Below are 27,690 nucleotides of genomic sequence, written 5' to 3' on the forward strand. Positions count from 1 at the left end.
CTTCTTGAAAAAGGTGTTAGATAGTGTTAGGATAACCTTGTATGAGTCTAATTATTTAATTAGAAAAGTTCTGTTACGCTGTTGCACGTATTTCAGTCTAGTTCTTGTTTGGATGGTGGTCAAACATGATTTGGTTCTTGTTTGGATGAGAGACAACTATTTGGCAAGCCGAAACCTCACTACTAACTTTAGTTCATAATTTTGACCAAAAATTTGCCAACTCATGACTAAACAAATCCTCAACCAAATTTTTGGTAAGACATTTGTGGAATCAAACCAAACATCCTTGGTCTGAATTTGACTTCTAGGAATCGATTGTTGAGTCCGGTGGTTATTTCCTAGCGCAAATAATATCGTATTCCCGCCGTCTAACAAAGGATGTCTCAGGTTTGACCAAATTTGAATGCATGTATACACTAAGTCATGTCTAGATACATCCAAATTTTGACAAACTTAGACATCTTTTGCTGGACGGAGGGAGTAGCATTTTTCGTCAAAAAAATAGTATCGTAGCATTGCCGGTTTGAATTAGCTTAAAGTTGGAGTACTGGTCGGATTAGGATTCTGATCTGGTTGTCCTAGTCATGTTAGGAGCTGGTTCTCATTTGCATAAATATACACACACACATCTACCTGTAGGTCGTGATAATCTATTACTATCTATTAAATTGGAGTTGGTGGTGTTGGTTGGGCGCCGTTGGTCGGTCAATTTCGTTAAAATTACAACCAATATACCACTGCCTCTTATTTTTTCCCCTCCCGTTTTATTCACGATTTCTCCTCCTCCGTCTTACAACTGACGTCACCATGCCCGCAGGCGTCACGAGCTGCCTACACAGAAAGAAAAGGTTTGTGGTTTTGTAGATCCGTAGCAACGAGCGTGCACACCTAGTAGAATTGTAACGTGAGAGTTGAGAAGAAAAATTCTTGACAACAATTCGGTGTCGCCGTGTGGAAAACTCCCACGCCGGAGAGTCCAAAGCCCCCCAACCACCTCCATCGTCAACGTGTTCCATTCCATCTCGCTCACAAACACACGCCTAGCCATCTACCTCCTCCTGCCTGCAGCCAAGGGAAAAAACTCCTTCTCCTCCAGCTGTTGCCGCCGCAATTACGCATCGTCCTCCGTTTCCCTACCCGGAGAGACTGACCGGCCGGAGCCAGTAAAAGGAAGCCCGCGGAGAAGAGGAGGCGGCGGCGGCTGCGGAGGAGGAGTGGGGTGTGCGTACTGGGCGGCCGGTCGCCCAAGTTCCCCTCGCCTCGTCGGACGAACGGACAGACGGCGCATCTTCCCCAGCCCGGCGACCGGTTCCCATCCAGTACGATGCAGGCAGGAGGCGTCTCCGGATTCCGTATGCTCCCCCTTCCCCATCCCTCTGAAAAAAAAAAAATCTTCCTTCGTCGTTTCCGTTGCCTGATCGTCTGATCGGTGCGGTGCCGTTTTGGGTTGGTTGCAGAGAACGCGCCAGTGACGCGGGCCGTCGTCCTCGCCAGCGGCCTCCTCTCCGTCGTCTTCAGCGCGAACCGCCGTGCCCGCGCCCTCGGCCTCTCCTACCAGGTCAGTAGCCTCAGGCTGCCGCTGAATCTGGACTACTCCTTGTCCCTGACTAGCGATGATAGTGATGTGGAACCCTTGGGGGAGTGAATCCGTTGGATAGGTCTTCCCGAGTTTGTGCTGCTGTCGTAGTTGCCATGGCTAGTTCCCTGGATTGCCCGCCGATGTGTTCATTTGGGTTAATCGTCGGAATTGTAGGTGTCGAGGTGCGTGTCGTGCTTGGCTTAATCTGCGGTAGTGGGGAATTGTCTGGTAAGATCTGCTGGGATATTGGATGGATTGATGGTAGGGTTTCAGATTCTGGCTTGTTCAGGAATGTGAGGACTGGGGAGGGACTGTGGCTTACGGGTGTTGGGTGGCTGTGGGAGGACATGGATTATGCTCTAGCTCTTGCTAGAGTCAAATCTGCAGAGAAACAGTTCCTGCCAAAAAAATAAATCTATGGTTGCATAAAACAGATGAAAGCGGCTGCCCATCTGTTGCATGTTGCACCTACTGCTTCAAAGTATACCTAGCCAATAATGCTACTAGCCATGATACGGCGGTAGTCATAAAACATTTCACAAAATCTTCAATGTGTCGTAATATTGAAACAATAGTATCTAAAAGATCTGTTTAAGAGGTCATCAACTAAGATGTGTATCTCTTCATTGTCTTCCCTAGATTGCCCTGCCTACTTATCACCATATTCATAATCTTCACACATCTCAAATTCCTATTTGGGCTCATCGATGTACATATAGACATGAATCATATGGAGTCCTGTGTTTTGTGCTGCAGTTACATGAATCCTTAGTGGGTTGGGCTTTGGAATTAAGGCGTTTCTACTGTGCCATACCAATACCTGGTTGTATGTTTTTCTTCTAGTGTCAATAATGTTGGTATGTACTTCCATTCGGAGCTGTATCAGTGACGTATGAGGTATGACGATTGGTACCCCATACTTGCTTGCCTGATGGTACACAGATCAGGAAGAGTATTGGCACTCTAAAGGCATCCCATCTTGGTAGCACCTGTTAAGGCACGGACACAACAGTTTGAAATTGAGGAACATGAAAGTGATAGTAATCTGGGTATATCCTAGAACCTGACATGAACCGAAAACACATGAAAAGTTTAGATGTGTTGTTTGGACTTCACAGAGAGGAAAACATATAGTAAAACCATTCGGTAGTAATTTGACAGGAATCCTGATGAGCTATCCCTTCTTTCCAAACGTCATTGTAGGAAGTTTTCCTATAGGGTCTCATCCCTCTAAAATTCCTATGCTCCAACTTTGTTCCAAAAGTGGCCCAAGAGTTTCATACCTTCATGGAAGTACACTAATTGAACTATATGGAACCAAGGAAGCCTGTTGCTTTATCGTATCAACTATCAACGGACTTTCATGACCAAGATCGAACTTTTGCTTTTCTGGAATCTGGGCATAGGTTTTCCTGTTATTAAATGTTTTAAGTCTGTCCTGTAGAACCAGGCTTAAATGCTAATCTTGATGCATTTGCCATGTGCTTTCAGTGCTGTTAAATTATATCTCTGATTATTTGTCATTGAGCTCCACCCACTTCAACACAAAACATGTAGTTGACTGCATCTGTTCTATTATGTATGAAGTTTGAATGATTATTTTTATTATTATTGCAGGAAATTGTTAAAAACTTCCGACTGTGGAGGATATTTGCATCTGTATTTGCCTTTCAATCAACACCGGAGTTGATCTTTGGATTGTATCTTTTGTATTACTTCCGTGTGTTTGAGAGGCAGATAGGCTCTAACAAATACTCGGTAAGTACTGTACTTTTTTGTAATTCTCTCTGCTATTAAATGAAAATCGTTAAACAACATCAGTGGTACAGTAGAAGCAGGAGTAATTTGCACTATAGTACCTCGAACTTGCATGGCTGGACTTGAGAACTCAACATCCAGGTCCATGAACTTTTAAAGTGGTTTAACGCTATTCTTTACAATTTACCTTAAATATGGACCTAGCTGACCTGTGTGTAACACTTTGGGAATGTAAGATGTTAAATGTTACTCCGTAAGTTCTGAAGTTCATGAGCCTAACTGCCTAAGTATGAACCCATGCACTTATAGGACAATATGTTTGTAAGAGAAGCAGATACAGTTCAATAAATTACATTGAAGTTAGATGAAACAGTTAAACTTATGTACAAGAGAATTACGATATTGTGCTCATATTTTAAAATTTACTGTGCACTGTGCAGGTTTTTAGTTTATTCACTATCTCAGTATCATCACTTCTTCAGATCCTTTCTTTGGTTCTACTCAAAGGTATGTTATTGAGATAAAGAGTATCATCTGCTATCCCTCCAGAATTTATTTATTTTAAGGAAAAGAAAGAGATCATAGTTGATGGATATGATCCCTGCTTAATTTGTAACATAGTTAACATTCACCTTTTTCTAAAATATTTATAATTAAGATTAAAATATTCTGGAAATGGCTGGATGAAAAGGAAACACCTAAACAAGTGAACATAAACCTGTTGCTGTTATACACTGATTACAAGATTTACTCGATAGCTTAATTTTTGATAAGATGTTAGTGGATAGATTTTCTGTAAACCTTTATCTAGAGAGATTGGTTGTACGCCATCACAGAGAAGGACTCTATTCAGTTGTCCCAAAACATGGTTTTTCAGCAGTGATGGTAATATAGCAATTTAATTCTGTTTTTCTTATTGTCACATTGTTTATCTTGACGTTGTACATAGTAATCTTACATGCCAGTTAGTTGTGTAATCATAGGCATTACTTTGTTTCCCTTGATGTTTTGAAAAATATTTAGTTCTTATGTCAGTTAGAAGCATTTTATGAGCTTCCGTATTTGTTGTGTGATTTTTCTTTCATGTTTTTTTGTTTGCAGATTCAAACTACATCAGTGCTCTTGCGTCTGGACCTTATGGTCTTATATTTGGCTCGTTTATTCCATTCTTCCTCGACATTCCTATCACCTCACGGTTTCGTATTTTCGGCGTTAATTTCAGCGACAAATCAATAATATACCTAGCTGGCTTGCAGGTTAGTTGTTTATCAGGACTGCATCCTTCTCTGACATTTTTTCATTTAAATATTACGTTATCATATTTCCTATTTTTCTTGGCAGCTTCTTTTATCTTCTTGGAAGCGTTCCCTTATTCCTGGTATTTGTGGTCTGGTTGCCGGCTCTCTCTATCGTCTCAATGTGCTCGGCATCCGCAGGATGAAGGTTATAAGCTCTTTTTTCATTTCATATTTCAATGTTCTCTTATTACATCTTCTCTTTGTGTGATGAACTGCTATTGACCTTTATCTTTCCTGTTGTTATTTTTATCTGGTTGGTGTTTCTGTAGTCTGTCTTGCCATGAATGGTGTGTCATATCATAGTTGTATTATAGTAGTCCTAGCTCATGGCATCCACAAGTTTTTTTGTCTAAAGAAGTAAGTGCCCTGGGATGACCCCTTGGCTGAGGTGCAATATAGCTTTCCAAATTATTAGATATGGGATGAGATCAGCTGAACCAAGTAATATTAGGTTGGTGTTGGTCATGACCTGCTCCACTGGCACTGGTGTTATCAAGTATAATTAAGTCAGTATACAAGATAGCATGTACGGCCCTTGGAAACTAGTGATAGCAGGTGGAGTCAATTAAAGTATATCCAGCTAGCTCCTACATAGTTTCATTTTTTTTGTATTTCAGTTTTTTACTTTGTTTATTAGAGGTTTACCAATTTATTCATGATTGCTTGTTTGTATTTCTTCATTACAAAGTTACAAATGCCATTTAAACCCTTGGTGTAAAGAATACATCTTCCATGAAACCTGACATATGCAACCGACCAAGTCATGGGATTTAGGATGATAGGTTTACATTATTTCTTCTTTTCTCTTGGAGTTTGGTCATACCCAAATTCATTAATATCATCTGTGTTTCTTGCTATTATTTTCATTGAGACCCCTCTAGATATGCTGTTCTTCTTGTTCGGTCTTCTCATTATAAAGTTCCTTCCCTCTGTACAGTTGCCACAGATTATTGCATCATTTTTCGCAAGATTTTTTGCGCCTCCTCCAGGAAGTTCATCTCGGCCCTCAAGAAGTCTTGTTGGAAACATGTCTTCCCATACTGGCCGTGCTGTTCAGGTTAGTTTCTGAAAAGCTAATTCAGAAATTTTTCTGCGCGTATTGATCCTCCGATCAAGGTTTATCTGTCCGCTTACGTGAAGTACAGCTGCTTATGTAAGCGCACAAATGCACAAATGCACAAATTGCAATAATCTTTATGTATTGACAAGATGGAGAGGTACCAATTACAAGTGCAAAATTGCTTGTGTGGTTGGTATTACCTTTGTCTAGATTCAGAATGAGTGGGTGATTGTTCGTTACTTATACGCATAGTTGTCTGTTTATGTGATATGCAGTTCAACAGCTGCACACTTTAGCACATCTATAACTGAACTACCACTGATTAGCCACTGAATTGAATTTGGATCAATAGAATGCTGAAACCATATGTCATCATATACCCACTTATAAAGGTTAACTTGCTTCCACTGATGTTATCGTTGGATCACACTATTGATAGTTCATATCTATGGTTACTGGGTCTCGTTTGGTACTTGCATACCATTTTCCTGTATTTTTCTACTGCTGCTACTCACTGATCATGGGTTACAAGGTGTTAAAACTATCAATATTGAATTTGTATGCACTTCATGAAAGTAAACTAATGGTTTGATGCTAATTAAAGTTGGTATGCTGTTTATGTTGACCTGTTAACAGAACCAGCCGTCTACTGGATCTGCTCCTGTCGCGGAGCCGCCAGAGTCCTCCATTGCTATGCTAGTCTCGATGGGCTTTGATGCGAATGCTGCGAGGCAGGCGCTCATGCGAGCCAGAAATGATATCAATGTAGCCACCAACATCCTACTTGAAGCGCAGTCTCATTGAGCTAACATACCATAATTTCACTGGGAAAAATTGCGTGCAGAACTGATTAGATCTGAACATGTTACGGCCATCCCTGTGCATTTAACAACAGATCGGTGAACTCATAGTGCTTTGTCGATTTATTCACTTGCCGCTGCCATGATTTGGAGAAGTTGAACGTGTTCCCTTCATAGTTGACAGGCAGGTTAGGAAGTCAGGAATGCCGCTGTTAGTGTGATTATGTCAATACTTAGATTTCTGCCAACTCACAGGGCAATGTACCTGTCCAAATTCAGTTTGTAGGATAGGTGGGATATTGTGAAAGTGTTCAGAAATTTGCAGCATGAAATCTGTTACATCATGGACGCATGAATGAGATTTGAGTTCCTATCAGTCCTATCGTATCATATTACTTGTTCTCTAAACTAATGATATAAAAATTCAAATTTTCTCGTGAGATGGAAGTTAATTTATATCACGGAAATAATAGAGCTCAGACCGCCGATACCTGGTAGCAGTAATGTTTCTCCCAGTGGCTTCCTACTGTTCTTGTGAGAACCAATGCATCATCCTTAGGTGTTTTCTCTTAGACCATGGTGGAGGAAACAACCTCATTACATGGTCTTGTAAGTGTGATATTTAGGCTTTTTTATCCAATGAATAATGCTATTTTTACTGTAAATAATGCTATTATTTTAATATTTCATTGGTTCATTTTATATTTACCTAAGATCTTATGCCAAAAGTTGATATATTCGGATGGAGATCCTATCGAAATTCCAACTATTGCCTTGAAAGAGAAACTGCACCAGTAGTGAAATCTCTCTCAAGGAAGATAATTTGATCATTCCACCGACAGACGACAGTACTATTATGCTTAGTAGTATACGAAGTTTAAGTGGCTGAGATTTCTAGGCAACCAAGAATAAGAAATTGAAGTGAAAGCTGGTTGTTTATTGGGCATTGTCTAAATTATTGAAGATCTCAAACAAACTTTGCTGGATCACCATCCAATAACCCGTCCTTTCCTTCTCTCTACGTGCCTTTGTTGGCTCATGGTTCGTCATATTATTTAGCTAGAATTACGAAGAGAGATGTGACGTGGTTGATAAATTTGACTAATAACCAAATTTTTAGCAATCAACAAAACAAAAACTAAAATAACATAGTCTCCCAAAATTTTGGCAAGTCAACTTTACGAAAAGACTAAAACCTAGCTTTACATGAGTTTCTTCTCCGGTGTTGTTGACCATTCCCTCCCTCATCTCGCCACCGGCATTGCGATTAGCCTTTTTAGGTCGCGGCCCGAGCATTCAGCCCTCCACACTTCGATGGATAAAAAACTGAGTTAGCAAGAGTAAATACGCCGCTAGTACATAAACTCAGAGCGAATGCACAATTTAATCCAAAACGTATACATAAAGCCCTAACCTGGTATTAGTCAAAATGGTTCGGCGAGGTTAATACCGGTCATGTGGCAGCCAAGACCATGGGTTGTTGTTGGGATTTCTCACGGGGGTTTCGCAAAAACTTAAGAGCAACCCGCAAAGAATTATGTTTAATTTTTTGCTACTTCAACAACAAACCGTGGTGAATGATGTTTATGTTAATTTTTTGCGAAAATTTTCCAAAAAACCCCAACAGCAACCCGCGGTCCTATCTTAAGCCCATGTGGTTGCCACATGATTGGAATTGAACCCGTCGAACGTTTTGGACCAAAGTGTTACACTAATACCGGTTATGTGTGCATTTTCTGAGTTGATGGATTAAACTGAGCATTTGTTTTGAGTTCATGAATTAGCAGTGTATTTCGCTCGATTACTCAATTAGCAAATGTGCGGAGAAAAAATAACTCAACAGAATGCGAAAGCGGGAAAACAGAGAAAAGTTTGGCGGAAGCGCGGAGGTCTGGACGTCTGGTCTCGTCTGCGCTTTGCTGACTCCTTATCCCCCAAGCGAAAACAACCAAAACCCTCCGCTCCCCATTCCGCCTCCCGCTTTCCTTCGAATTATGGCAGCTGCATCGGCCGCCGCCGTCGTGCCAGCAGACTACCCCATGAACGCACTCCGCTCCACTGCCCTCCGCCGCTCCACCCTGCACTGGGACGCCGCTGCCGCCTTCTTCTGCCCGCCCTTCCGCTCTCGCCGCTGCCGCCACCGCGTCTTGCCCCCTCCCGCCGCGGCGCTGCCCGCCAAGTCCCGCTCCAGGGCCCGGGCCAAGCTCCTGTCGGGCGCGGGGGGTGGGGATCCATGGCTTGCCTCCCTTTCGCTGCTCCCGGCCGATGACGGCGAGGCCGCCCCCGCCCCTACCGGCTGGGCGCTTGGGATCGACCCCGACACTGGCGGCGCCATCGCTGTCCTTTCGCCCGACGGCTCCTCGCAGGTGCGGCCGCACTGTTACGCTTGAATTGAACTCCCAATTCCTATGGACAGGCGTGCTTAAGCAGATCATTCACATTTCCACATCCTGCAGGTGTTTGATAACCCGTTCGTGCACATAGTGGTGTCGGAGTTCACCCGGAAGCGCCTCGACACCAAGTCCATCATCCAGCTTCTCCGTGGCCTGGACGCTCCTCTCGGTATGGGCACATAGTGTAGTTGTACTACTCAGTGCACTCCTTCTGTGTTCCCTGGTTGCGCACAAGGTCATGTTGTTCAGCAACAGTTGCTGGTGCTCGACTATGATATCATAATGTCTTGGTTATCTTGCAGGAACGACAGCGTACATTGAGAAGTCAAGTCCATTTCCAACTGATGGAAAGCTGGTTTGTATTTTTGCTTTTCCTGAAATAGCATTTAGCACGTCACTATCTGGGTCAAGATAATTGTTAACTGATGTTTTGTGCATCATTTCTCGGAGAAGTTATGTCATTGGATAGTGCCTGTGACTGTAACAAGAGTATTTGAAGATTACACTGCTCTCTTGCAACTTATACTTTATTGCTGTCTAGGTTTATGCCATTATGCAAAAGAATGCTGGTAATACAACTAACTTGTTGGCGTTTAGGGATCACATGTTCACCCACAAGTTGAAGCTAGAGTTGTATTCTAATCAGTGGGATCTAGTTCAAACTTATCTCGTAATTTGAACTTGAATACAATTGGATCTAGTTCACTTAGCTTGACTATTTGGGTTTCATGTGAGCCATGTGGTATAATGCAACAAGTTCTGTCAATAACCCTTGGTCTGTTAGTGATCTTCTCCTCTTGTTTTCTGATATGTAGGGATGGTGGAGTACAGGTTTTTCGTATGGCTTGTGGATTGCTGCTCTAGTGGCATCTGGGTTTTCAGTCGTTCCAGTTGCATCACAGACATGGAAAGCTTACTTTGGGCTAACTCGAAGTAAATCACGCAAGGTTTGTTACTTATATGCAACATGCAGTTCCTTTGTGCTTATTGTACAAACTATAGTGAAGTTTAGCCTTTTGTTAATAAGAACTTAAGAGTAACGTCCACATTTCACCAAGTTGACCTACTGCTGCTATTTTTTATTGATGCCAGTAAGGTTGAGCAGTTAGATGTCTAGTTAAAAGAAACATGCTAAGGATTAGTAAACCTGGTTAAGGGATATCTAACCCTGAGAATCTGGTTTGCTAATGAATGGGTTTCAATTGATTTTGAATTGTTTTGAGTAGAATAGATCCAGAAGTCATTTGATTAGGTTGTATGTTGTATCCAAGCTAAAGGCCATAATGAATCAAATTTGAGTTCAAGCCATTGGTTGCTGCTGTGGTAATACATACTATACTAGTAGGTGCCATTTCATTCCATCAGAAAACATTTCCCTCTCTGTTGCCACATCTCATTGGTTATTGATGCAATTTGATATTGTGTTATAGTACTAATTTTGTACTACCTCAATTCCTAAATATAAGATGTTCTATCTTTGTCATAAGTCAAACTTCTTAACGTTTGACCAAGTTTATTGAAAAATGTACCAACATCTACAATATCAAATAAGTATGTTATGAAGATATATAAGTATTTCATAAAACTAATTTAGAGTTGTAGCTGTTGGTAGATTTTTCTATAAACTTGGTCAAACTTTAAGAAGTTTGACTTTGGACAAACCTAAAACATCTTATATTTAAGAACGGAGGGAGTATCTAACATCATGTAAATGCCAGTTTGTCTTTTTGAATACTAAGCCCAGAGTACCACCAGACAAATAGTTAGAATAATACTAGCAAGTTATCTTATGATCCTTCAATGTCTGACAGGATGATAGCAGACAAGCTGCCACAATCCTGTTCCCGGATAAGGCTCTGTCCCTGAAGTTGAAGAAACATCATGGTACGTACCTTACTACTATTGTGCAACACTAACTGCCAATAATCTGGAGTGACTTTTAAGAACACTTCCTATTCCTAATACTCCCCTTTTCTCGTAATAGAGCACATAAGTTGTCCAAAGTCAAACCCTTTACCAAGTTTATAGAAAAAATATCAACATCTACAATACCAAATCAATACCAATAGGTCCACCATGAAATATGATTTCATATTGTATTTATTTGGCATTGTAGATGTTATATTTTATCAACAAACATGGCCATTGGCATTGTAGAAGTTAATTTTTTTTACTTTGGACAAAATCACAAAACTTATATGCCCTATTGAGAAAAGGAGGGAGTATAAATGAATTATTCGTCTCAACAATGCATGCCAGATCATTAGCACGCTTCTTTTCTCCTTTCTAGTTCTAGCTGAGCATTTGTCCACGTTGATATGAGAAACATGACATGAATAAACAGGGCAAAGCAAAACCAAAATCACACTTGTTCTGCTTCGTAGTGTGGGAACTAGTCAACTACACATTAACTTGTTTTACACTGTTTCAATTTATAAGACGTCATGGCAGTTAAAAAAATTGAACTGCCAGAACGTCTTATAATTTGATAGAGGGTTTACTTTGCAGTGAATTGTGTTGTTTTATTCTCTAGGAATTTACGCACACCCACACAGATGAGTTAAATTATGTTTTCGTTAGCATAGTCAGCTTAATCCATTTTAAGTTAATGATATTTAACTAATGACCCACTAAAAGAATAATGACGCAGCATGTTTCTTATACAGTCCAACTGACTTTTTGGCACTTATGCAGGACGAGCAGAGGCTCTTCTGTTAGCGGCCTATGGAAAAGGACTCGTGTTACCACAAGAGCAGCTCCCCACAATAATACATAAACAGGAAACCAACTTGACAGTGGCTGGCAGGCTCGACTGAATCATCAATTATTGATTTTTGCATTGACAAGTGCTGCAAGTAATCTGGTTATTCCCAGGGGCTCCGTGGTGTACATAATAACTCAAATGAAGCAAGCGTTGAGCGTTGCTACCGAGTGCACTGTAAATTTGCAGCAGAGATATCAGCTAATCCACTCAACTTCCCCTAATGCATTAGCGATATGCCGTTTTGGTTTGGAGTGTAACAAGTCAGTGTAAATATGACATGAGTATGGTAAACTATTGCCGGCTGAGAGCCTGAGACCATTGTAGTGCTGTTTTATGTGACAGTGATTATTTTGATCATTTTTGTTTAGACGACCATGTGTAGCAACGTAGAATCTTGAATGTTTGTAGTCTTTTACTGAATTACACACCCGAAAGAAATATGCCATAAAAGGACACCAGAAAGGGCAGTAATTCAATCAGAATAAGCAAATGTAACTCTATTTCTCCAGAACATATGTACTATTTCTTTCCTTATTTTTGTATTGGTATTGTACATGCATCCTCTGAATTGGGGATCACCACATACAGGGTAAGAGGGTATAGAATTAACAGGTGTGAACTTATGCATGTTCCATCCGCTGCAACCTTGCTCAAGGCGATTGCTGCCTTGGACCCAGAATGGTGCCCCAGATGAGCAGCCTTATTAGAGTTTTGAGCCGCTTGTGGTAACCTTGCTCAAGGCAATTCGCTGCCTTCGACCCACACTGGCCCCAGATGAGCAGCCTCAGAGTTTTGAGGCGTTCGCGGTAACGTTGCTCAAGGCGATTGCTGCCTTGGACCCAGACTGACGCCCCAGGTGCTTGCAGATGAACTCACCAGCTGACATTACCTTGCCCAGATCTACACCCGTCTTGATCCCCAATCCGTGCAGCATATACACAACGTCCTCAGTCGCCACATTCCCTGACGCACCCTTCGCGTATGGGCAACCACCGAGGCCTGCCACGGAGGAGTCCACGACATTGACCCCCATCTGGTGGAGTAGACAACAAAGTTGATCACATATGAAAGGATGCTCAGAAGATCTGGGATGCAAGTTTGGTTTTGTGTGACGATATGTTCAGTATCTCAGTGGACGATTACCTGGAGAGAGATGAGGATATTTGAAAGAGATTGGCCATAGGTGTCATGGAAATGGACAGCAAGCTTTTCCACAGGAACAACAGACATAACAGCCTCAAGCATAGGAACAACGGTGCCTGAATATATGGAACAAGCTATATTACTTGATATTTTCACAAGCTAAGGTGGGTTCATCTAGAAGAGAAACACTGCTCATTTAATTAAACATGATCGACTACCTGCAAAAAAAAATGAACATTATTGACTAAAAGCAAGGGTTAGGATTTCCCGCATTTGATGATGGTTGATCATGATAAAAACAAATCAAGTGAAGCTGGTGTAGAGATTGGGGACATTTTCCTTTACGTTAGTTGTCTATCGACTAATTCAAACGTGGTAATGTCAAAAGAAAAAATGTTTTTGTTTGAATACAAGAAAAAAAACAGCATTTGTGTGAAAGCGCTACATAGAACAATCCTGTCAAGTAAGCCGAGACTCCAGGATAATAGTTCAGGACCTTGGTGTCAAATTGCCACTGTGCCAGATAATATCTTTGCTTAAAAAATGGAACAAATGAAGTTTTAAGAGTAGCAAAATCTAGCAATGGCATGCTAAAAAATAAAAGTATACTGGCAGCAAATAATGTAAGCTCACCTGGGGTACCAACTCCAATTGTATCACCGAGTGAAACCTCATAGCAGCCCATGTCATAAAGCTCTTTCGCTACATAAGCTACATTTGAAGGTGGTACCGATCCTTCAACCGGGCATCCAACCACACAAGAAACATACCTACATTGTTGTAAAAATAGATCAAACACAATATTAACATGTGCCGCACTAGAGAACTGCACATACCAAGCAAACACTAACTATTCCAAAAACCTAGCAATTATATGAACCTAAAGCTAAGCCCCTGCCTACTAGATCACATTGTTGAATGTGCTCCAACTTGATAGCATAGAGAGTAGAACATCAAAACCATAGACCATAACTTCTCTTAAAACAAGAAACAGCACAGGAGCATCGCTGCGGCCGCACACCATATTGAGTTCAGGTATCTCAAAGTTTTCAAAAATTATTTAGACATTTGTGAAAACAGTGAATGCTATAACATGTAACCCACAAAATTTGATAATTGTTTTTGACCGCCTGTGTCCTACACTAACAAACATGAGCCAAGTGAATAGTACTCCCCCGATCCATAATAAGTGGCTTAGATTTTATACTAACTTAGTACAAAGTTGTACTAACTATGAGACACTTATTATGGATCGGAGGGAGTATTACAGAATTGCAGTTTAAAGTGGTCAACTCTTTTTTTGTGTGCAAGCCACACATGACCACCTTTTCTGTTGAAATATTGCAGGCTCATACGTTATACTAATATCCTATATGCACTGCATTCAATTATTTTCATAATATTTGAAAACTTTGGGGTGCCTCAACCAATATGGTGTGAACTTGCACCCATGCTCAAATAATTCGCTCTAGCCACCGCAGTATGTAAATTCTTTCTCATGACAATGTTAGCAAATAATATGGGCTGAGCACTTGCAAAGCTAACAGTCTAGCATGATAATCACGGAGTCAGCAACTGGTGAGTATTACTGAAGGAAATTTCATAATGGCAATCATGATTGAAATCTGAACTTCATGTGACTAGCAGGATTGAGGATGCCTTGGAACTAAAACGGTATGGTTTAACTAGAATGGTTTGCACTAATATGGGTGTTCTCCTGTCCCACCAACTAACCAGATAACAGTGTTCACCAGTCACCACATGTCTCTTACTCTCTTCTAAGCAAATGATTGTTCTATCAACCAGCTTTGCCCATGCCAATACGCAACTGTAGTGCATTACATGTACAAAGACTTCTCAGTTTATGTTAAGGTGACCCCCAGTTAGTAAATATTATTGGCTGATGTAGTGACTTACTAGTTGCTGTAAAAAAAACCTACTAGTTAATGCAGTTTTTTCCGCACTAAACTACTTGCCACATGCATGCTCTGGTATAAAAATCTGCCATACTGAAATTACCACCAGTCAGAAAATAATAAATCCTACATAATACTAGCTACTGAACTAACACAAGAGATAAACAGTTTGTTGGATGCCAATACATCAGCATAAAATTCACGTGGTGAGATGAAGTTTCGTTAAACAAACCTGAGATTCTATATACCAGGTGAGACAATGAAAGGAATGTGCAAACCTCCCCTTATAAAAGCTAGAAAATAAAATAACTCACCCTCGTACAGGAATTTCATGTTTTTTTGCTGCACAAGCAACATCATTATAGCGGGCAAGGCTCTCTTTAATAGAACAGTTTATGTTTGACTTGGAAAATGCTTCAGAAGCTGACGCAAATATTGCAACCTCTTTTGCACCTGCTGCAGCAGCTGCTTCAAATCCCTGATGATAAATGAACAGAACAAGTTATTAAATGTGGTAAAACTACAAAAATAAATACATCCAAATCAAACTAATTTACCTTAAGGTTTGGAGTCAATACAGGAAAATGGACACCCGCAATATTCCGAACCACTTCCATAACATCCTTCGCATCAGCTAGCTACAATTATTAACAGCGTTCACTCAGCAACTGCATGTCAAACAAATGTTTGACAATGAACTCACGGTCAAGCAAAAAAATAAATAGATTTTGAAACAAGGGTCAAGTAGCAGAACAAGTTATTAAGAAGAAAGCAGGCCAAATAATACAAAAACACACGATTCTTCAGGGCATTTCAGCAAGCTGTCATAATTTTGAATTTCTCTGTCAGACGAGAAGTTTCCAGTTAGACTGCAATAGAGTGTTACTTCCTTGCAATTTAAGACGACACAGCATAGTATTAGCCTATTAGGCACTCCTGTACCAGTTTTATTTTCCTTGCTTAATTCATAGGCAGTGCTCCTGCCAAAAATAAGAAACAATGGTGAATCAAGTCTAGCATAATGTTATCCACATGTCAATCCTTGTTTCAAAATGAAAATGTTATTTGTCGCAATGGAGATGTATCAATGCTGTGGCTTAATCTTAATTAAAAGGATTGTTCAATGGTACAGTAAAAACGATTTTTAAAGGTCAATTCAGTTCACAACTATACTTATTCCCAGGTCAAAATTTTGAGCATGTGCACTATATTCGCTTAATGTCCTACTTAGAGATCCTAACTTCTGGGGCAACCAAACATATAAGTATACACTCGCATCTTCATATAGGTAGAATTGTCAATATCCCGCATTGCAACATATAGTCCTTCCAGATTTTCAGGAATCATCCAGATATTGAATGAAAAACAATTGGGTAATGAAGATCTTTGGAATTATTCACTCGTGTCATATATGCGTAAGTATCAAATTGGTAAGCTGAGAGAAACAAAAAATATATTAAGATTTACCTGCGGTACCCATTTTGGGGAGACAAAACTTGTTGCCTCAACAACTGATAATCCAGAGGTTGCCAATCTCTGTATGAGCTTGATCTTTACATGTGTTGGCACTGTGCTTTTTTCGTTTTGCAGTCCATCTCGTGGCCCAACTTCTACAATTTTCACAAACCTTGGCAGATTATGAATCATCTGGAAAGAAAACGGCATTCGTTCCTGTTAATTACAGGGAAACTACGTTTTATTTTATTTTGCAATGCCGCTTGCAATTCTTGGGATAAAGACGTCAAGTTGATTCATATAAGCATACTATATATATAAATTGAAATGATCTCAGAAGTTAGAAATAATCGTACGCTAACCAATACAGGTATAGATACATTTACACACCCTGCTTCCAATTCCTATCCACTCTTGGTCGGAAGAAGATGAAAAACATCTGTAGTTCTGTTTGTTCTGGGAAAGATAACTTGCATAAAGAACATGGCGGTTCCCTCCAACAGACGAGTTGCCCCAATTAGGTACTTGCTGTCTTTGAAATGCCGGTCTTCTGCAGGTGTATTCTTCCCTATCATAAACATAAATTTAGCCCAAGAAAATAATTATAAAGGGGACAGTTTTGTTTCTAACGAATTACAGTGGAGTAATTAATCTGTGCAAGATGTAGTATCAAGTGCAATAATCATGATTTGCCTGAGGTGATGACAATCTACGATTTAGTGATTCAGATAAGGTTCTAACACTTAACCACGACAGAATCAGAACCCTCAGAATGCCAAATGTGCTGAATTCTCACGATTCCATTATCCTTATGCAGATTTGATTCAGCTTAAGGTTCTGAATACCACATGAACATATCTCAGCTTCAAACTGAATACCACACATGAACTCCGAAACACGCTCACCTAGCATCGCCTGAAGGAGAGCACGGCGGCAGTGCATCGGCCGCTCGATCCCCCGTCTCAGCGAACCTGGCGCAGGGCGGCTCGTGGCCTCCATCGGGAGGAGCCTGCGGTGTCTGCATCCTGGACCTGAGCAGAAGGGACCTTGTCGCCGCCGCCGCTGCGGAAGACAAAGCGTGCGGGGAAGTGGGCGAGCACGGCGACGCGGACCTCGACCAGACCCTCAGCATCCTTGGCGGCAGCGCTAAAGGAAGCGCGCGGATCAGCACGGCATGTCCGTCTCGACCTTGATAGTTTCAGGCCGGAAGCGGGTAAGAGCGAAGGCGTGAATAGGAAGGAGATAGCAGCAGTTGCGTCTGGAGATTGCGCACTCTAGTCCACTCTGGCTTTGGTTGATGTTTGGCAAATCGGCAGCAATACAGTTCCCGTGCCGTGCTCTGGAGAAGAAAAGGAAGAGAGAGAGGATTGTTGGGCTGCCTAATATGGCTTTAAAATAATGATACGGCTTTATTGATTCACAAAAGGAATACTCATCAATTTTCTACGTCCGTTATTTGCAACTTGAGGAATTCAGTGACGAAATTACCATGCCTTAAAAAAACGCTAAGCGATAAGCGAGCAATGAGCCCCTGCTCAGAAGAACTGAAGATTAAGCGCATCGTTTAAGCGTTCCATACGGACTCTGTTTTTTAGAAATTGGCGGGATTCTTGGAGACAATCAAGCGGAATCGGAGAATTTGAGAGACTATTTTTCTCGTCCAGGAGAAATTGGCGGGATCCTGGAAGGAAATCTAGATGAATTGGAGAAATTGGCAGGATTATGTTGCTCACTCAGGAAAAATTGGTGAGATCCTTGAAAAAATCTAGATGAATTGAAAAAATTGGAAAAATCTTTGAAGGGAATAAAGCGGGAGAGAGAAGCCGCCTGCAGAAGAAAATTGTGCTAATGGGCATTGTGAGCTCTTAAGTAGCCGCTTAGGCCTGAGCGAAACGTTTTCCCAACTATCAGAGCTTCAGCCCGCTTAAGGCGGGCCCCTCCCAGGCTCCTGCATCCGAGCATCTCCCCAGCGAGAGCGCGGCCGCGAAAAGGATCCGGCCAGTGTGGTCTCTTGCTACACCACCCCGGGCGGCGTCCTCGAAGGGATTTCTCAAGACCGCATCAACATTGAGCAAGGAGCACCCAGCGGCCGGCGGCGTCCCGTCCACCGCCTGCCGTCCGCATCCTGCCTCAGGGACCTGGATGAGGTAGGTGCCCTCGTGCTTCCATTCAGCAATGCAACTCTGATCCTGCTCCCTTTTGGGGCCCAAGCCTGACAACTGCTTTGAACAAACAGGTCGTGTACACTTCCACTCCAATTGAACATCTGTAATTGCTCGACAATGCGCTTTGTTTGCCTTAATCTTGTTAATACGAACCACTCTCTGCTTTTATTCTTATACTCCTATTACTTAGCAACCTGGGTACGCTGCAACTAAATCGACAAGAAAATACGGAGTATGTCTTGATCCTTTTAATTCGTAGAAAATGTAAACATTACTGCACATGGTTAGCATGTATTATCTGACAAGCACTAGGTTCCTCCTAAAAGTATCACCTAGAAGTGGTCAAGAACGAGGAGGGCTTGTCTTTGCCTAGACATGCGTTACCATTTTCTATTGATCCTGCTGAGCATAGGTATACCAAACTTGCAACTACTTCTGTATCATTTACAGGACAACTAACTACTTAGTTCAGTCCATTGACAATGGATGCAAAACTGACACCTCATCCTTATCTCCTCTGGAAGTTGAACTTCATGATAGCAAAACTGAAGAGGAAAGCGAAACCAACAGTGAAAGCTACATGCACCACTGCAACAAGCCACAGCAGGTCACGCTCGAATCCGTAGAACTGTGTGATAAACTGCGCCACGGTTTGTTCTTTGCCGTCGAGTTTGGTCTGTATATCTCCAAATTGGGAGGCAACCAATCCGTATAGCGTCCACGCAACCGGGCAAATCCAACTGTACCATCTCCACCAAACAGGGATTTTCTGAAGAAAAGGAGGTTAAATTTTATGACCCATATATAAGAATGAATGATATAACAGTATATATGATGTTACGTTGTAAAACTTAAAGCAACATGCCAACCAAATTAAACTTACAGGTCGAGGAATAAGATATCCGGAGAAGAGGTTCCATGCATTGTAGATTGCAGATGAGATAATGGCTGCTACACTCTCGTTTGGTGTCAGCCCTACTGCCATCATACCGTAGAAGGTGAAATATAGCAGTGTAAAGTACATGAAGAACATGTACCAAAAGAACTTGGCAACAGTCCACTCAAATCCAATCATGGAATAGACCAGTACGCCATATACTAGAGTCTGCACCAGGATGTATGGGAATTCAATTGCAACCTAGGAAAACAAAAAAAGGATAAATTAGCATTATTTTTTAGATTTGGCGATGTATATAACAAATATGTGTGTGTGTGTGTGTACCTGTCCAAATGCATAGGGGAAAGCTGAATACATGCCGGCTGCTCTTTCTCGGTAAAAGACTGTTCGCTCCACTACCACTACTGGTTGGACCGAACCAGAGTTTTGGATTCCAAGGTAAAGAACTGCAGCATACATTGATCCAACTGCATTGAATAGATCTTGTTCTCTTCTACTGTACAAAAAGTCCCAAGATATGAATAAAGCATTAGAATCACAAAATTATCTGCAGTTGTTTACTACTCGCACTGATCCATTACAAGTGTCTCAGATTTTGTAAACATTAGTACAGAGTTTTACTAAATCTGAGACATTTACTATGGATCGGAGGAAGTATAAAATAGATAGAGAGAAGCTAAGGAAGGAGAATATGACGTACGTCTTCGTTCCGAGGTCCCAAAACATTGTCCCAAACAGTAGTGCAATGATGACGGTGAAGAGCAATCTCACTGCGGTGTAGGATGGGTTCCTCCAATATGATAACTTCTGCTTCCATAAGCAAGCTAGGCACTGTGTAAAGAATGATCTGGAGTACTGTGTAGGGAAGTTGAGATCATTAGAATTAGGAGGTGGCGTGCTTAGTTCCTCTATAAGCTCCTTGTTCCTTCTGAAATTGCAAAATAAAATGCAAACCAATTAGACTGCAACTCTCCTAAAATATATAGATCTCACCAGTTGTACTATATATGTAGAGTGCATGGTGAGCATGCAGGATGACTTACTGATATAAATCTGATCTCCTGTAGATTTCACAGAAATCAACGCCAAGCATCTCCTCCTGGGCACCAGAGGTCACTTCCAACATCCATGTTGCTGGGTTATATCCATCTTTTATCTTACTAACGCCATCAATTCCCTGACAAAAGGATTTCCTTCCAATGTGACTTAGCTGCTAACAAGTGTAAAACTCTCAGTAAATAACAGTTTACTAGGACTCTTCTTACCTCGAAGTACTCAATCAATGCTGAGGAATTATGGCCTAGTGGACCGACATATATCTCTTCTCCTCCTCTCTTCATTAGGAAAAGCTGCAATTCATATATAGATAACAGTCAACACATGACTCTCCATCTATTAAGTTAACAAATATGTGCCCAAATAGCAGAGAAGAATCAAGATATCAACCTCATCAAATGCTTCAAATATGTCAATACTTGGCTGGTGAATGGTGCAAACAACGGTCCTGCCGGTGTTAACAGTATTCCTCACTGTCCTCATCACAATTGCAGCTGCCCGGGCATCAAGACCAGATGTTGGCTCATCCATGAAAATGATGGATGGGTTAGCAACAAGTTCCACAGCAATTGTCAGCCTCTTGCGTTGCTCGGTTGATAGGCCATTAACTCCTGGAAGCCCAACAAGTGCGCCCCTCAATGAGGTGAGTTCTACTAGCTCCATGACCTCCTCAATAAACATCTGTTATCACAATTCAGTTGATATGTTCTCAAATCAGTTAAAAAAATCAAGAGACGGTTAATTATTTCCTTCAGTCTAGTTAGCTAACTAACCTTTCTTGCTTCTGAGTTAACCTCCGAAGGAAGCCGCAGCCATGCAGAAAACATGAGTGACTCATGAACTGTTACATGAGGAGAGTGAATATCATTTTGCTCACAGTATCCTGATATACGTGCAAAAGTTTCTTGCTTCTTTGGATAGCCAGAGATGGTGATATCCCCCTCTATGTATCCTCCCGTTTTTCTTCCCGCTAATACATCCATGAGAGTAGTCTTTCCGGCACCACTCACACCCATCAATGCAGTAAGTACTCCTGGCCTGAAAGAACCACTAACTTCCTTTAGAAGCAGCAAGCGATCTTCCGTTACTCCTTGTGCTGTCATTGCCTGTAAGAATATAGTGTAAGACGTTACATTCAGTGAGCAAATAAATTTTTGTAATCTGTGTATTCATTATTTACTGAAAGAAAAATTTACCTGTGGCATGTCCACTGAGTATTTTATGGCGTTAAAGGTTAGTGACAGTTGTGCAAATGGAAGTACCATGCCCCTCCTCCTTGAACTAGAATCCACACTGCTGATCTCCTGGTCTCCATTGGCAGTGCGGGACGACCCCTGCTTCCTAGATTTCTTTTCCTTGGGATTCCCAAGAATTTCGCCAGTTAAATTGGCATGTTTTTCCTTCAGCGTTTCTTCAGGCACTGATGAGTGAGAGTCACCAAATGCTGCCAATATAAAAAGGCAGGTATCGACAGTTAATTCTCTTTAACAAATGAAATGTTGATTTTCTGATTATTTCATTTCTAAACATAAGATACACTTACGACTCAAAAATGAAAGAGCTAGAGTGTATAGCAGGTTAAAGAGGAGTGTGTATCCGATCATGGCACCAAACCCAATCCAATACCAATTAGCTTGGGTAAAAATTCCACGAGATTTCAGGATGCTAATTCCCATCGTCTCATTTTGTCCAGGAAGAATCTGTAACGTGCGACAACATTGTCAACTTCCTATTTTTCAGGTGGTTAGTTTGATTGCTGGTGAAGAGATAGGGTTTTTTACTTTGTTCCAGCTGTGCCCCAGAAATTCGTTTGTCGAAATAGCATTCTGTGCGTATGATAATGGAGATATCCAGTAACCCCAAATCCACCATTTCTTCACATCGGCTGACATACAAAGAAAATTTGAGATGAAAACATGTGAGAATAATTCGGACAAAAACACAAATCAATGCAAGTAAAACCACATTTTTGAAGTCAGTATTGCAAATCGGTAACTTACGTCTTGCAAGAATAAAGCCACCCAATGTGGCAAAAGCCAACAATGCTAAGGGCCCAAAAGTACTAGACACAACCATGTCTCTTCCCAGTCCAGCAATGAAGCGAAACAACGAAGACGACATCTGATTGAGTGCTAGGAGCAGTAGATACTGCTTAATAAACCTGGGCACAGATAATTTTTCAGATCTCATAGACTAAATTCATTTATAATGAAACATGCAAGTTACCTATATCCTCACAAAATAAAAACTGCATAGAACATAGATGAAAATAAAATCATCTTTTTTCTTGGATTACTCCAAAATTGAAGATATGTGTTCCAATGCCACCTTACCTGCTTACACTGGGATCAAATCCAATGACATAGTATGTGGTGAAAACATAAATTCCCACTTCAACAAATGTGATAGGAATTTGAAGAATCCATGATGGTATGGTGTAGGCCCACGCAGGGAAGAAAAGGAGATCCCTCTGTTTGAAGAAAACAGGAAGTTTCGTGACAGTCATGCCAAGCTCCGAGAAACCATTAAACATGATTGTGTCAAGGGCAAAGTACAATGCCCCCATGTAGATTGTTCCATAAGTTGAATCACGACGCATTTCGGTACGGAAAAATGTGGTCATCACGAGGAACGCCATAAGAGTTAGCTGCAATGATGAAAACATGTATATTAGTGTCAGCTAATCTTCATCATAACTCATAAGAATGAAAAAATCTTGCAAATAAAACTTACATTAGCAGCTCTAAACATATACACAAATGAGTTCCTCTTCATAAGTAGGAGCTCTCTATCAATAGTGGCTTTGAGCAACTCCATCCTGCTGACACCAAACTTGGAGGTAGCAAGAGCAGCAGGGTGGCTCCTGGTCCTGTCAAAAGGCTCCGAGAGCTCATTCAGAATGGACTGTCCCATGTGGAAGGAACGAAATGCATCAGCAAACTGCTTCACGGGCACAAAACGATACGGCGTGTCACTCCTATACCAATACTGCTCCTGATCTTTCCTTGATGTCACCTTTTCAGTGAGAATTCCATATCAGTATCTTTCAAATAAGAATTATTAAATGGAATAGAAATTCCTAGATGATGCACATACTTCCTGCAAGAAGTCAGCTACACCCTTTCTAACGGGGCATCTGAAGCCCATCGACTCAAAGAACTCGAGCACGTGCTCACGGGCGCCCTGGTACACAATATGGCCATCTGACAGGAGTATAATGTCATCAAATAAGTTGTATGTTTCAGGTGCGGGCTGGAGCAGGGAGATGACAGCAGTTCCACCAAGGACGTGGATAGTCTGCCTAAGGGAATTCACAATCTGGTATGTGGTTGAACTGTCCAGTCCAGTCGATATCTCATCCATGAACAGAGCTCTTGCTGGACCAACAAGCATTTCACCTACCAAGTAATTGAAGATTCATAAGACAACTATTTATTTGAGAAGAAGTTAGACATTGAAAATCTTAAAAACCTTCAATCGCAAAAAATAATTATCTTAAAACCTTCTATGCATATATTATGAGTATACAACTAAAAAACCAACAATTCTCCAATTAATCTTCATGCTGCTAGAAATTGCTAACCATACCTGTTGTCACACGCTTCCGTTGTCCACCAGATACACCCCTTAACATATCATTTCCAACCACCGTGTCAGCGCAAATATCCAATCCTAAAATCTGCAGATGTGGATCAGTGTAGCAGACAGTGAGCTGATCAGAAGACAAATATCCCAAAATAAATCGTATCGTCCGTGTAATGCATTAGATCCACAGCTGGTATACTGTACCTTCAATATGTACTCTGTAACAACATTGCACTCTTGCCCTCCCGTAGCTGAGGCCTATAGTAGAGTAAACAATTAGCTGCCATTATTTATTTGTCTATAAGAAATACATTGCGTTTGAGAAATTATCTTGAAATGTTCCTTTTACGTATGTGACAGCAATCTCACCTTCATATAGACATCGACATCATGATCTGGCTTGATGTTGTTTGACTTTTCCCTTCTTGCCAACTCGGTCAGCATTTCTAGCATAAGCAAAACAACAAATTTCAAAATTCCCATTACATGGTTCTGAATAGACCATCATTCATTGAGGTACATACCATATCTTGATCCAACACCTTGGCACCGTGCTGAGAAGGCCAAGGTCTCCCTCACAGTCATCTCCCCAATGTGGAGATCATGCTGGCTAATGTAAGCGGCTGTCCTTTCTGGGACAAACTCATTTGTTGCATGCCCATTGTAGGTAACCTTCCCTGAAACCTGTGCACAAGTGAATAATACAAAAAGGAATTTCCTCATGTCAGCTCGCATCGTGCACCTATAGCATAAGAAATGAACACGACACAATATATAGCACATTATTTCCCCAAACCTTGAGCTCCTTGTCAAGCTTCCCGGCCAATGCCAGAAGCAATGTAGTCTTTCCTGACCCAGGAGGCCCCAAAAGTAAAGTCATCCTAGAGATAAAAAGCAATACCCCATGAATTGTTAGCATCACGGTCCATGGCACATTGCCACAGGAAATGTGATCCCATATGAATATCCAGTTGGTGGTCTTACCTCCGAGGTTTAATGATTCCGTTGACGCCATGGAGGATGGTCATCGGCTGTTTCCTACTAGGGAGGATGTGCAGCGCATTCCCAATAGCCTGGAGAACACCACCACCAAGAGATCAACCTTAGCGTACAGTCATACAGGTACAGAATCGTGTTTTCCTTTCAATGAAATATCACACTATTGCATTTAAAAATCATGGCAATATAAAGTACTTGCTCACACACAATACCACACCCGCTCGCTCGTCATGGATGGTCGTTCCGTTATAAACAAGGGATGTGCTGGTGTCACATCACCGGAGAGACCATGGAGGCGGCATGACCGCTAGCCAGCTTCGTGCCGGTTTTTTTTTTTGTTGCGAGCACATAGAGACGATGGGATCAGGGGAGAGGGAGTGAGTGTGACTGTGTGAGTCCACAGTTTTTTAGTATCCACTTCTTGTGGGAGGTTCGGAGGGAAGGGCCAATACAAGCTTACTTAGCTAGGTGGAAGTATTTTTCTTCATGTTTTCTATTTCTTCTTTATTTTTCATTTTCCATTTTAATTTCCTTTTTTTAGTTTTGTAATCATTTTATTTCCATTCTCACTGTCATTTTCCTTTTCCAATTTATATTTATTATTTTGCTTATTTCCATTTGACAAGTGATTGACATTGACACATATCTTTTCAATTTTTTACTTATTTCCATTTCTTCACTTTTATTTTAATAAATATTTTGCCCAATATTTTCAAATTTTTCTTAGTTTTGTGTTTTCACCAACACATTCTTTTGATGTCAGATTACAAACAACACAAGTGTAATGGATTATTTTGTTCGCGGCTCTATATAATTTTTTTCTGATAGTATTTTTAAAATAATCTTATTTGTCATATTTATTTAAATACTCCCTCCGGCCGGAATTACTTGTCAAAATATTACATGTATCTAGACGCTTTCTGAACATAGATACATCATACTTGGGCAAATTTGAGACAAGTAATATGGGTCGGAGGGAGTACATACATTCTTAATGAGTTGCATGGACATTTTGTAGATTGCCAAAGTTAAAGATCTCAGGTAGACTACATATAAATAAATATCTTAAAAACTGACAAAAGTATAGTCGTTGGGAGTGTGAGGAGAAAGTTATGAATTGAAAGCCTCAAAATAACAACGAATCCTTCTCTAAGAACAACATACTTTTTGACAAATGATTGACACTAACACCCGGTTGAGAATAGTTACGAAATCTCTACTGTTGACAACAGATATGGATGTGGTACTATTTATATTTTCCGCGAGAGCTCGTTTGGCCCCCATCATTTGGGGTTAGAATTGTGAAATTCATTTTGAGTTCTAGAAATTAACTTGTTTGGTTGGCACGGAATTGGCAAAATGAATTCAATTTGCAATTTCATGGAATCACACTACAACTAACCTCAATTCCTCTCTAAAAGGCATCATTTGTCTAGAATTGTCTCTCACTCTGCAAATCCATGTGGTAGACAAACATGATTTTTGAACCCGGAATTCAAATTCAACCAAATGAAATCATATCAAAAATTAGAATTCATTTCATTTCTACCAAATGAAATGAAAGGAGGGTTGCCAAACGAGCTGTAAATGTTAGAAAACCACGACAATTAAGGTTTTATACTTTCATAAAAGTGCAAGTCTTGGAATTTTTTTCACTTGATCATAACTATTGGGGCATATGAACACATCTCACACAAATGGTGAGATTCAAGCCATTTGACAATAAACCTAATAGGTGGGACCCACAAGCCAAATGCTGGCAAAGGAAACACGATGATGTGGACCTGGGCAAACCGGAACCCACCATGAACCCGTTTTTTTTATCCTGGCATCAGCTAGTAGCGCCTGCGCTGGAGATGGCATAATACTTACCCAAAACATAGACATTACCAAATTCAAATTTATATATTCTAAAAAAATTGGTGAAACGCCGGAGGAGCAAGGACGCACATGATATATATATCTCCTCATTCGTCGGAGACCCATACGGAGGAAAATTCAAAAAGGTTGACCGCAAGTTGACGAAAATTCAAAAAGGTTGACTGTGTCACCTCCAAGGTGTTGGTGACGGAGTTGAGGACCGTGGGCAAGCCACGGTCGCCGACGAGAACCTCCGCCTCCACCTGCAGCTTCTCGAAGCGCACCTCGATGGTGGGGTAGTCGATGCCGACCCTGTCCATCCGGTCCCTGAGCTTGAGGAGGAACTGCTCGTGGTCGTCGTCGGCGGCGCGGACGAGGCGGTCGATGAGCGCGCGGCTCTCGCGGGCGCCGAGCTTCCCGACGTCCACGTCCACCTTCTGCCCCGTCTCCTCCATCTGCAGGATGCCCCGCCGCACCCGGTCGTACGTCGGCAGCCGCTCCAGCGCCGCCCACCGCAGCGCCTCCTCGTCGTCCTCCTCGTCGTGGGAGAAGCGCGACGACGACCGCGAGAACACGCCGTCGCCCCGCCGCCAGCTCTCCCGCCGCCGCAGGCTCGCGATCTTGTGGATCTCCATCGCCATGTTTCCCTTGATTGATTAATCCCCTTCCTTCCTTCTTCTTCTTCTTCTTGGTCTAGAGCTGCTAACTCCGAGCTCCTCCTCCTGTTTAATTGAGCTATATATATGTGTGTGTTTAATTATGGCTTCATGTGAAGTCTATGCGTGCTGTTTTTACCTTGACCTTGGGTCCTTGACACATTCGTAAAGTTAATCCGTGTTTACCTTTATGTTGCTATAGAGTATAGACAGACATGCCATGAGAATGGGCATCGTCTAAATATCTAATGCCTCCTTGACGTGCACAGATGGCTGCTGACTCTGCTACGCTGCTCTGTTTTCTT

General features: G+C 41.4%; 4 protein-coding genes across 6 annotated transcripts; 2 read left to right on the forward strand and 2 right to left on the reverse strand.

Annotated features, from left to right (window-relative positions):
• The first annotated feature begins 993 nt into the window (after window positions 1–993).
• On the forward strand, window positions 994–6,931 carry LOC100833789 (rhomboid-like protein 20). Its single transcript, XM_003566809.4, has 8 exons — window positions 994–1,352; window positions 1,458–1,558; window positions 3,197–3,337; window positions 3,778–3,844; window positions 4,439–4,593; window positions 4,679–4,780; window positions 5,573–5,692; window positions 6,332–6,931. The coding sequence occupies exons 1-8, from the start codon at window positions 1,325–1,327 to the stop codon at window positions 6,497–6,499; spliced, it is 882 nt and encodes a 293-aa protein (XP_003566857.1). The 5' UTR covers window positions 994–1,324; the 3' UTR covers window positions 6,500–6,931.
• Window positions 6,932–8,407: 1,476 nt separating this feature from the next.
• LOC100835936 (Holliday junction resolvase MOC1, chloroplastic) lies at window positions 8,408–12,041 on the forward strand. The gene is made up of 6 exons (XM_003566813.4): window positions 8,408–8,861; window positions 8,952–9,057; window positions 9,191–9,243; window positions 9,704–9,835; window positions 10,700–10,772; window positions 11,583–12,041. The coding sequence occupies exons 1-6, from the start codon at window positions 8,490–8,492 to the stop codon at window positions 11,702–11,704; spliced, it is 858 nt and encodes a 285-aa protein (XP_003566861.1). The 5' UTR covers window positions 8,408–8,489; the 3' UTR covers window positions 11,705–12,041.
• Window positions 12,042–12,115: 74 nt separating this feature from the next.
• LOC100839293 (hydroxymethylglutaryl-CoA lyase, mitochondrial) lies at window positions 12,116–17,529 on the reverse strand. Of its 3 annotated transcripts, none has more exons than XM_010232457.3 (8): window positions 17,072–17,529; window positions 16,557–16,734; window positions 16,179–16,382; window positions 15,269–15,349; window positions 15,026–15,189; window positions 13,429–13,565; window positions 12,796–12,911; window positions 12,116–12,685 (listed from the first exon to the last, which is right to left on the reverse strand). In XM_010232457.3, exons 1-8 carry the CDS (start codon window positions 17,296–17,298, stop codon window positions 12,437–12,439), a joined length of 1,356 nt encoding a protein of 451 aa, XP_010230759.1. In that variant the 5' UTR covers window positions 17,299–17,529; the 3' UTR covers window positions 12,116–12,436. The 3 variants fall into 3 exon arrangements, with proteins under 3 accessions (XP_010230759.1, XP_003566872.1, XP_024315036.1); XM_003566824.4 differs by having other exon boundaries at window positions 16,179–16,358; window positions 17,072–17,526; XM_024459268.1 differs by having other exon boundaries at window positions 16,557–16,729; window positions 17,072–17,208.
• Window positions 17,530–18,557: 1,028 nt separating this feature from the next.
• Window positions 18,558–27,521, reverse strand: LOC100837169 (ABC transporter G family member 32). The gene is made up of 22 exons (XM_003566817.4): window positions 26,921–27,521; window positions 24,855–24,943; window positions 24,667–24,751; window positions 24,395–24,554; window positions 24,240–24,316; window positions 24,075–24,128; window positions 23,874–23,964; window positions 23,382–23,683; window positions 23,019–23,300; window positions 22,619–22,932; window positions 22,286–22,446; window positions 22,067–22,170; window positions 21,829–21,985; window positions 21,482–21,729; window positions 21,059–21,391; window positions 20,676–20,966; window positions 20,495–20,578; window positions 20,273–20,406; window positions 19,930–20,157; window positions 19,554–19,725; window positions 19,215–19,469; window positions 18,558–19,100 (listed from the first exon to the last, which is right to left on the reverse strand). Exons 1-22 carry the CDS (start codon window positions 27,368–27,370, stop codon window positions 18,840–18,842), a joined length of 4,332 nt encoding a protein of 1,443 aa, XP_003566865.1. The 5' UTR covers window positions 27,371–27,521; the 3' UTR covers window positions 18,558–18,839.
• Between the last annotated feature and the right edge of the window lie 169 nt (window positions 27,522–27,690).

Source organism: Brachypodium distachyon, chromosome 2 (genome assembly GCF_000005505.3).
Source record: "Brachypodium distachyon strain Bd21 chromosome 2, Brachypodium_distachyon_v3.0, whole genome shotgun sequence".
In the NCBI taxonomy this organism is placed as follows: Eukaryota; Viridiplantae; Streptophyta; class Magnoliopsida; order Poales; family Poaceae; genus Brachypodium; species Brachypodium distachyon.